This window comes from Nicotiana attenuata, unplaced genomic scaffold (genome assembly GCF_001879085.1).
Source record: "Nicotiana attenuata strain UT unplaced genomic scaffold, NIATTr2, whole genome shotgun sequence".
NCBI lineage: Eukaryota > Viridiplantae > Streptophyta > Magnoliopsida > Solanales > Solanaceae > Nicotiana > Nicotiana attenuata.
Genome location: NW_017675645.1, coordinates 44,545 through 54,715, shown reverse-complemented (window position 1 = coordinate 54,715; position 10,171 = coordinate 44,545). Strand labels below are relative to the sequence as shown.

The following is a 10,171-nucleotide window of genomic DNA, read 5'->3' as shown; positions in this document are numbered from 1 at the left end:
TTCTTAGACCTGGAGAGTGGTACTATGGCAGTTGGGAGTGAGGAGTGTTTGGAAGTATGTGGGTATTTCTGCTAAGATTTGGATAATGGCCCTGGCGGGCGAGAGAGTTTCTTGACTTGTTGACTTTATAGGCGGCTATGAATTCCCGCGTGTTTCTTTATCATGGACAGTAATATGGAGGTCCGGAATAAGGTTATATTCAATGTGAGGTGTGTTGCGGGCACCCATGGTATTATTTGAACAGCTATGGTGGTTAGAGGTTATTGCTTCGGGCATTGAGTTGTGTGGAGCAGCATGTGATTGTATTCGGGATTGGAATTTTTGGCTCGATTCAGCTTGCTTGGGTGTGTTTAAAGTGATGTTGTGGAATTCGGGTCCCATGATGAATTTTAGATGTTGAGGTTTGGGTTCTTTTCTAAGGTTATGGACTAAGGAGGAGATGAGATCTTCAGTTAAGTGGCATTGTCAGTTCTTCATAGGTTGGTGATGGGGAAACAACCCCGGGTGTATGTATGGTGAGCTCATGCAATGGTTCAATGGCTTTGGAGCGACTTCGGGCACGTTCGAGGACGAACGTATGTTTAAGTGGAGGAGGATGTAACGACTCGACTGGTCGTTTTGAGCAATTGCGCCCGCTTTGATAGTTTGAGGTCTCGAGCAGCTTCACATTATGTATATCGAATTGTGTGCATGGTTGGATTCGGTTTTCGGATGAATTAGAATGGATGGGGGCAGAAGTTTTAGCGCTGGGCGCGGTGGATTTAGTGCGGCCGTGGAAAATGGTCCGCGGTCCGCGGTCATGAAGAATCCGCAGGTCGTTGGTCCAACTTCGGAAGCTCATATCTTTTGATCTACAAGGAATTTGGGGATGATTCAGAAATGAAAGTTGTAGATCAGTGAATCTAGTTTTCAGAAACATATTATAATAGGAATTTGGACATCTGTAGCAAAGTTATGTCCAAAATACTAAGGCCTGTCACTGCAGTTAAAATCCACCGCGGGGGCAATGGATTTTGTGCCGACAGCACTACTCCAGTGTGGACCGCACTCGATTTTGTGCGGTCAGCATTGGTGGAATCCGGGAGGTGAACTAAAAATACGAGGTTTAGGGTTTTATTTCATTATTTGGCCTAGAGAGCTTAGATTTTGGCGATTTTTCGAAGGTTTTTCAAGAAATTCATCGGGGTAAGTGATTCTAACTCGGATTTGGCTAGAATACAAGAATCTATCATTGAATTCATCATTTGATTCGTGATTTGGGATGGAATTTGGGAAAAAAATATGAAATCATTCAAAAATATATAAGGATCATTTGAAGGACCAAATGGTATCGGAATTGGATAATTTTTGTATGGGTGAACTCGTATCGGAATGGGTATTCGATTTTTGTAAATTTAGTCGGGTTCCGAGGTGCTTGCCCGGGGAGTTGACTTTTGTTGACTTTTCGCAAATTGTATAAGAATCATAGCTTTGTTAATTGGAATTATTTTCTCTTGCATTGTTTGATGTATTCAAGTCGTTTTTGGCTAGATTGAGCCAAGCATTGATGAACTGGAAAAAGGAAAAGCTAAATTGAGTATTGAATTGGCTGGATTGAGGTAAGTATCTTGCTAACCTTGTGTAGTATCTTGCCTAACCTTGTGTGGGGGACTTTCCCCTTAGGAATTGAGTCTTCTATGCTAATTGTAGTCCGTGCATGCGAGGTGACGAGTGTGTGTTCGGACTTATTTGTGGAAAATATGCTCTAGGGTTCGTAGGTCCTCATGTTCAATGTGGAGAGTATTCCGTTATGATTGAGTTTGATAATTGCTTATATTGTCTCTATATGCTCCAAATGATATTGCTAGCTTTCCTTGAATTCCTACGCGTTGCATTGACCCTTAATTGCCTTAATTGAAGTGATTGTCCTTCTTGTTGTCTGGATACTTCTTGATTTTGAGTTCCTCTATGACTTCGTGCAAATAGGTTACATGTCCAACTTTTGTGGTTGCCGGTGTAGTTCTCACTTGTTTATTATGTCTTGTTGTGTGGTTGGGCTTTCATTGTGAAGTTAATTGTTGATACAAGTTTGGTTATAGCTGATGCCCTTGCCGTGGCATATTTGATTCTTATTGTTGGTTCCCTTGCCGTGACGTCTCTATTCTTGTTGTTCACTCCCTTGCCGGGATATTGTTGTTTCCTTATTATTCCCCTGCCGGGACGTTGTTATTTCCTTATTATTCCTGGCCGACATTCTTTTATAATTGATGATGGGATATAATGGAATGGGAGCGGGTGGTACGCCTACCACAAGATATGATGAAATGGGAACGGGTGGTACGCCTACCACAAGATATAATAAAATGGGAGCGGGTGGTACGCCTACCACAAGATATAATGGAATGGGAGCGGGTGGTACGCCTACCACAAGATATAATAAATGGGAGCGGGTGGTACGCCTACCACAAGATATGATAAAATGGGAGCGGGTGGTACGCCTACCACAAGATAAGTGAAATGGGAGTGGGTGGCACGCCTGCCACGAGATAAATAAGATGAAAGTGAAATTCTGTGTTTGGTCCTCTTATCCTTGTTAGTGATTGGATTTTTGGTGCCGTGCACCTTCGGTTTGCTATGTTTTGTTGTTGTTGTCAATTCAAATGTTTAAACTGTTTATTTCTTTCATTGTTGTGATCCTTTGTGTTGGAACCCATAATGTTTTCAGTACCTCACCGTATTTATATATATTTATTTATACGTTCCAATACTTCAAACTTCAATAATTGTTACATCCTTAATTCAATTAGTTTCTCAATTATATCTCCTTAAACCGTCTGAGGTTGTATTTTACTCAAAAAAGAAATTTCTACTAAGTTTTAAGTTTTCAACTCTCCTGTTAAAGGTAAAATTCTTCCGATGTTGTATTTTAAATTTAAAGAGGTATTTTCTTACGAGAATGATTTCTAAAAATAATTTCATCTTTTCGCGCCGATTTTTCCAAACTTATTTAGAAATTCAAATTTAATTTATATTATGCAAATGGGACTTCTTGAACATCTTAAGTGTATTTGTAAGGACATTTGGAATTGTATATCATGGGAATTTTGTTGTTAAGAGTGAGATGGAAAATATGTGGGAACAAGGTGTCGTATGTGCTGAAAGTTCTAAAGTTGAGATTATGATATGAGAAATCGAGGATTGAAATGGTCGAGAGATGGTGTATTAAACTTAATGGGAGTGATTGAGTTGACATTGTTTCTTTAGTTGGGATAAATTCTTACTTGTCTCAGTCTCCGCTATATCAGCATTGAGTTGTTTGGCTTATCTGATTTACGTGATCTCCGTTCGTTACTATCCATGTTCTCCCTTTATTGTTTATACTGTTTGTACCTGGATTTCTCTTCGCAGTTGGTATTACTTCGTTATCTTTATCTTGATGTTTATTATCATATCCTGTTAATCTTAATTGACCAGTAGGTGTCCTGACTGTTCCTTGTCACTAACCCACCGAGGTTAGTCTTGATACTTACTGGGCACCGCCGTGGTGTGCTCGTACTACACTTCTGTATATTTTTTTGTGTACAGATCCAGGTATTGATCGATAGTAGCTGTGCGGGTCATCGCAGTGGAGACTCACGGTAACCTACTGCTGCGTTTGCAGGTCTCGGAGTCACCTTCAATTGTAATTATTTCCACGTGCTCTTTGTTTCGGGGCAGAGATGTATTATTTTGTGTAATTACTCTTAGATGGGCTTGTGACTTGTACCACCGGTTTTGGGGAAATTTTGGATTATTCAGAGTTGGTTAATTTAAAGTTAGAAAGCATCACTGTTATCACAGTTTATGTTGGGCTTACCTAGTTTAGAGACTAGGTACCATCACGAAACCCAACGGAGGGAAAATTGGGTCGTGACAAAACGTCAATACAACACAAGGGGGGGGGGGGGTGATTTGTGTGGTACCCAATTTTCGTTCTACAAGAACATGGTTCTTCTAGGTGTACTAACTGTACTGTTTGCGGAATAATAAGTACATAAAATAAAGAACACAGAGATTTTTACGTGGAAAACACTTGGCTCAAAAGGTGAAAAAACCACGACCTACTACTCAGTAGGATTTTCCCAAACTTCCACAAAAATCACTGAGCCAAAACAGCATTTACAAAACTCTTTGTAAACCTAAGGATTAACTCTAATCCCGTTGTAGCACACAGCCTCAACTGTTGCGACAACTTCAAGTTAGCATATAACTTGAACACTCTAAGTACCTAATACAATTGCTTCTATGAAAGCTGAAAGGTACAAGTTTAAATCACCTTCTACAATTGAACTAGAAATAAAGAAAGACACAATGGAATTGGTTCTTCTATCCCGTTCAAGTAGCTTCAGGAGTGCACACTCAAATCTCACATAAATTTCTTCCAAAATTGCCTTGCTCTTTTGCTCTCAATTTAGTTTAACTTCTGCGTATGTTCAATACCTGTAAAAGAGAACAATCACTATTATTTAATGAGTTACTAATTAGAGTTTGATTAAGACTCAATTGCTGATCTTCCATCGAAGTTGAGTCCTTGAACAACACAAACTCCAACACTATCTTTTATCCGGATTGTGTTCTCTTCACATAAGGAGACTTTCTCTCCTTATCCAATATGCAATCGTTTCGATCAGATCAGGAGATATTGCTGCTTGATCAATGAGACTTATCTCCTTCACGTGCATCTCACATGTGTAGGTTGATCATCACTGTGCTTCACATGATGGACCTGGTCCATGACTGAGTTCATTTGTCATTCTTCAAAATTTCACCTGTTCTTGGGCCAACAGTAGTTCTAGGTGTTACTTTGGCGATTTGATCGCGCGAGCGAGTTCGTATGAGGTTTTTGGACTTGTGTGCATATTTAGTTTGGAGCCTCGAGGGCTCGGGTGAGTTTCGGATAGGCTACAAAGTGAATTTGGAGTTAGAAAATAGCTGGTGCTCTACTATTTCTTGTGCAGGACATAGACCTCGCGATTGTGAGGTCTAGCTTCGCATTTGCGATAAGGCAATCAACATGTCAGGTTCGCAATTGCGAGCTACTCCCTCGCAATTGCGAAGAGTAGTTGGGCACCATGGGTTCGCGTTTGCGAACAATTGGTTCGCATTTGCAAAGTAGTACTGGGGTGGGAATGGTTCGCAATCTCGATCAAGGGGTCGCAATTGTGGAAGTCCCAAGCTTGTAATTGCGAACAAAACCATCGCATTTGCGATGGTAGCACAGATGGGGGACCTTTGCAATTTTGAAGGATTTCTCGCATTTCCAGGGTTCGCAATTGCGAACCCAGGTCGCAATTGCGACATCTGCGCTTGGACTTAATTTCCAAAAACGGGATTTTAGTTTATTCTTTCAAATTTTCAAACCTAGAAACCTTTGAGGTGATTTTTCCAAGATCCCTTCTTCCCCAATTCATTAGTAAGTGATTCTAACGTACTTTCTTTCAATTACCCATTACATTTCATGAGATTTCAACCTAAAATCTATGATTTTCATGGTAGAATTTGGAGATCTGGCTTAAATTAGGAATTTTTGTAAAATTGGAATTTAGACCTCAAATTGAGATCGAATTTCGAAACAAGTTGCAGAACCGGGCTCGGGGGTGAATGGATAATCGGATTTTTGGTTCAAATTTCTGGTTCGGACCAAGCGGGCCCGGGGGTTGACTTTTGTTGACTTTTTCAATAATGACCTAAGTTGAACCTCTTTCATTCGTGGGTAGTTCCTAAGGCTTATTTTGAATCATTTGGTTGATAATTTGCTCGATTTGGTTGGTTCGGAGGCCTGTTCGAAAGGCTATTCCGTGGTTGAGCTTTGAGTCAATTTTGGAGTGAGGTAAGTGTCATGGTTAACCTTGACTTGAGGGATTAGGACTTGTTACCTATTTGCTACATGTTTAAATATTGGGTACCACGTCTATGTGAGGTGACGATTTCTTATGTGTTGTTGTTGGGTTAAAGCATGCGGGTAAAAGGACTTGTTTCTTGTAATTTATTTCTTTCTTTGATCATGATATCCATGCTTAGACTAGTTTATTAATAAATTAATCGTTCTTTCTACGTTTATGGGTTATTTGTGATTATTGAGTATTATTTCTAAAGTTGAAGTTGGTATTGTGGAACCATTACTGATGTAAGGTTTATTCTTGCTTATTATATCTCCCAATTGTTATATGTTCATTTTTACATGGTAAGGGGGAGTGTTAAAGCACGAAGAGTGATGCCGTGCCGATTGTTGTTGCAATTATTGATTAATTCATAATGAGGAGGAGAGTTAAAGCACGAAGGGTGATGCCGTGTCGTTTATATTATTTCATGATGTAAATGAGCGAAAAGGCAAGTAGGGTGATGTCGTGCCGTATTTATCATTTTATGGAGAGATTGAGAGTAAAAGCATGAAAGGTGATGTCGTTCCATTATTACTGTTTCATGGTGAGGTTGGGAGTAAAAGCATGAAGGGTGATGCCGTGTAATTTTTATTAATTATGGTTATCCGTTTCATTGGCTGAAGGTTTATTGAATATTTCATGTTGTCATTCCCTTTTGTGGTTACCGTATCTTGTACCCCTTTTGCATGTCCCCTCCTAATAGTACATGTTAAATCCTTATTTGTTGTTATGTTGTACATATATTTTCGTCTGTAGAGGTTTAATTACGAGGGTGCCCTGTCATAGCCTCGTCACTACCTCGTTGAGGTTAGGCTCGACGCTTACGGAGTACATTGGGTCAGTTGTACTCATACTACACTTTGCACTTCTTGTGCAGATTTTCGTACTGGTCCCAGCTCTTCGTGAGGTAGATCAGCTCGGATTAGCATTTGGAGACTCAAGGTAGATCTGCTGGCGTCCGCATACCTGAAGTCCCCTTCATCTTTCCCTATTTACTGTTCCTTTCATTCGACTGTTGTACTTATTTCAAACCCTATCTGTAGAAACTCTAGAAGCTCGTGTTCTTGTGACTCCTGATCTGGGTTGTAGTAGATGATTGGGTTATTATGCTATTTCGTACTTCATTTTAGCTTAATTTCTATCTGATTGGTTAAATTGTTCAAAGTGTTTAAAATTGGTAAAAGAATTACTCTAACATTGTCTTGCCTAGCAAGTGAAAGGTTAGGCGCCATCACGGTCCCGAAGGTGGGAATTTTGGGTCGTGACACTCTATTTCTTGGATTCTTAATTGATCGTATGCACCATTATTTTCGGAAGCTGATTGTATTGTGGAATAATGCGGGATTTTCAAAGAAAGAACCTGAAAGGCTAGAGAAAGAAAAACTGTCGTTTAAGGAGAAGGAAGATAAAGCTGTCGAAGAAATAAAATTATCCCAGAAAAATATCTCTAGTTTGTGCCTGTACGCTTTGACCCTTCTAATTAGCAGAAAGGATTTTGGGAATTGTCGTTAATAATTAAGAATCTTGTAGTATTGTTTTTCAGATATAGACATTGCTAAAACCCAAATGCTTTGTATCAGACTATTAAGGTGTGTTATCACTATTCTTAACTGAATGTTCAATACTATTAATAAAAATTAATTATATTCATTAGCTCGGAACATACTTTATCTATAAATTCCAAAAAAAAAGTTGGGGAAAATTTCATATCAGAATATGAAAACTCGGTAAGAAAATTCATTCCAAAATATATTCAATTACTTTGCATTCAAATATAACATCAACTTAATAACACTCGCTTTTTAGGATTTAGATAAATAGGATCGATAATAATTCATCTTTTTCAAGAACTCGAAAAAGTTTCTTTAATTTTCTTTAATAGTTCAGACACATTATTTAAATAATATCTATAACATGACTTTTATTAAGTTTGTATTTAGTGATTTAAGTACTGCCACCATTGTAGTACTCCTTGTTGTTGTTATTATAGTTGTTGTTAGTACTGCCACCGTTGTAGTATTCCTTATTGTTGCCGTTGTAATTGTTGTTGTAGTAAGTGCTACCCCCATAGTGATACTCCTCATTATTATTGTTATTGTTAGTATTGCCACATTTGAAGTACCCTTCTTCGTTGTTGTTGTTGTTGTTGGTAGTACTGCCTCCATTGTAGTACTCTTTGTTGTTATTGTTGTTGTTAGTACTACCACCATTGTAGTACTCCTTGTTGTTGTTGTTGTTGTAGTAAGTGCTACCCCCATTATGATACTCTGCATTTTTGTTGTTGTGATAGTAGTTATTGTTTTTAGTACTGCCACCATTGAAGTACCCCTCTTTATTGTTGTTATTGTTGTAGTAAGTGTTATCCCCATTGTGATACTCCTCGTTGTCGTTGTGGTAGTAGTTGTTGTAGTTATTTTTAGTAGTGCCACTATTGAAGTACTCCTCGTTGTTATTGTTCGTACTGCCACCATTGTAGTACTCCTTGTTGTTGTTATTGTTGTAGTAAGTGCTACCTCCATTGTGATACTCCTCGTTGTCGTTATAGTAGTAGTTGTTGTAGTTGTGTTTAGTACTGCCACCATTAAAGTACACCTCATTGTTGTTGTTGTTGTTGTTAGTACTGCCACCATTGAAGTACTCCTCGTTGTTGTTGTTGTTATAAGTACTTCCACCATTGAAGTACCCCTTGTTGTTGTTGTTAGTACTGCCACCATTGTAGTACTCCTTGTAATTATTGTTATAGTAAGTGTTAACCCCATTGTGATACTCCTCGTTGTTGTTGTTGTTGTTGTTGTTGTTACTAAGGCCACTATTGAAGTACCCCTCGTTGTTGTTAGTACTGCCACCATTGTAGTACTTCTTGTTGTTGTAAGTGCTACCCCTATTGTGATATTCCTCGTTGTTATTATTGTTGTTGCTAGTACTGCCACCATTGTAGTACTCCTTGTTATTGGTGTTATAGTAAGTGTTACCCCCATTGTGATACTCCTCGTTGTTATTGTTGTTGTTAGTACTTCCACCATTGAAGTACCCCTCGTTGTTGTTGTTGTTGTTGCTAGTACTGCCACCATTGTAGTACTCCTTGTTGTTGTTATTGTAGTAAGTGCTACCTATATTGTGATACTCCTCGTTGTTATTGTTGTTGTTGCTAGTAGTGCCACCATTGTAGTACTCATTGTAATTATTGTTATAGTAATTGTTACCCTCATTGTGATACCCCTCGTTGTTATTATTGTTGTTGTTATTGTTGTAAGTACTGTCACCATTGAAGTATTTCTCGTTGTTGTTGTTATTGTTGTAGTAAGTGTTATCCCCATTGTAATACTCCTCATTATCGTTATTGTTATTGTTGTTAGTACTACCAGTATTTTTGTACTTTTCATCGTTGATGTTGTTATTGTCATCGTTCTTTAGGACACTGACATAAGCCACATGGTCATAATTCTTGGAAAGGTATTTGGTATTGTGAATATTATTAGTTAAGGCGGTGGTGGGATTGATTTCTTTGTAGGGTTTTTCTACATCATGAGTAGTGGTGGTTGAAGGAGGAAGTTGACCAGACTCATGACCATACAGGCCATAGCCATTATTTTCATTTTCAGGCAAGAAGTTTGATTCTTGTTGTTTGTTGGTAATAACCACTTGTGTTTTCTTTCCAGCATTGTTGTTGCCGGAGATTTTATTAAAGAATTGACTTTCTCTTGCATGGATTTGTAGTGAAGAAATGAGGATTAGAAGGAGAAAGATGAAGGAGCAATGCTTGGTAAAGGTAGCCATGAGACTTGAGAGAAAGAAAAAAGAAATAAACTTGTATAGGATCTTAGTGCAGTGAACTTGCTATGGTTGTTGCTTTATATAGAGACCATTTCTCGCTTTTAAGTGTGCAATATTTGAGTGTTTGAATTCTTTTTTTTTTTAAAAAGTTATTTTGCACTCTACCTTTCTTTTTGTTTGAGGTGAGAGGGAAGAGTAGGAGTTATTATCGCTTCCTTCCAAAATTTTTTGCCGATTAGGTGCAAATGGGGACATGTAAAATGAAGGAAAATAGTAGTCCTTGTGCACTAAATCACATAATATCGTACGAAAATTATTAGTTTTCGAGTTTAACATTTATGTACTGATAATATAAAAATTCTTTTTCAAATTAGTTAAAAAATAATTAAAAATGACTATATCTAATAAGTAAAATTAACAACTGAAATACTGAAGTAAATAATTTTTTTATAACATATTAAATTACACATTTAAAGGTTACATTACATCATCAGGAG

At 38.1% G+C, this 10,171-nt stretch overlaps 1 protein-coding gene across 1 annotated transcript; it reads right to left on the bottom strand.

The window, feature by feature from the left end:
• Window positions 1-7,844: 7,844 nt before the first annotated feature.
• On the bottom strand, window positions 7,845-9,677 carry LOC109220288 (probable serine/threonine-protein kinase clkA). The gene has a single exon (XM_019384756.1). The coding sequence runs from the start codon at window positions 9,675-9,677 to the stop codon at window positions 7,845-7,847; it is 1,833 nt and encodes a 610-aa protein (XP_019240301.1).
• Window positions 9,678-10,171: the final 494 nt, after the last annotated feature.

Excerpts from the sequence above, each read along its gene's own strand:
- LOC109220288 (XM_019384756.1), bottom strand. The coding sequence starts at position 9,677 with ATGGCTACCTTTACCAAGCATTGCTCCTTCATCTTTCTCCTTCTAATC.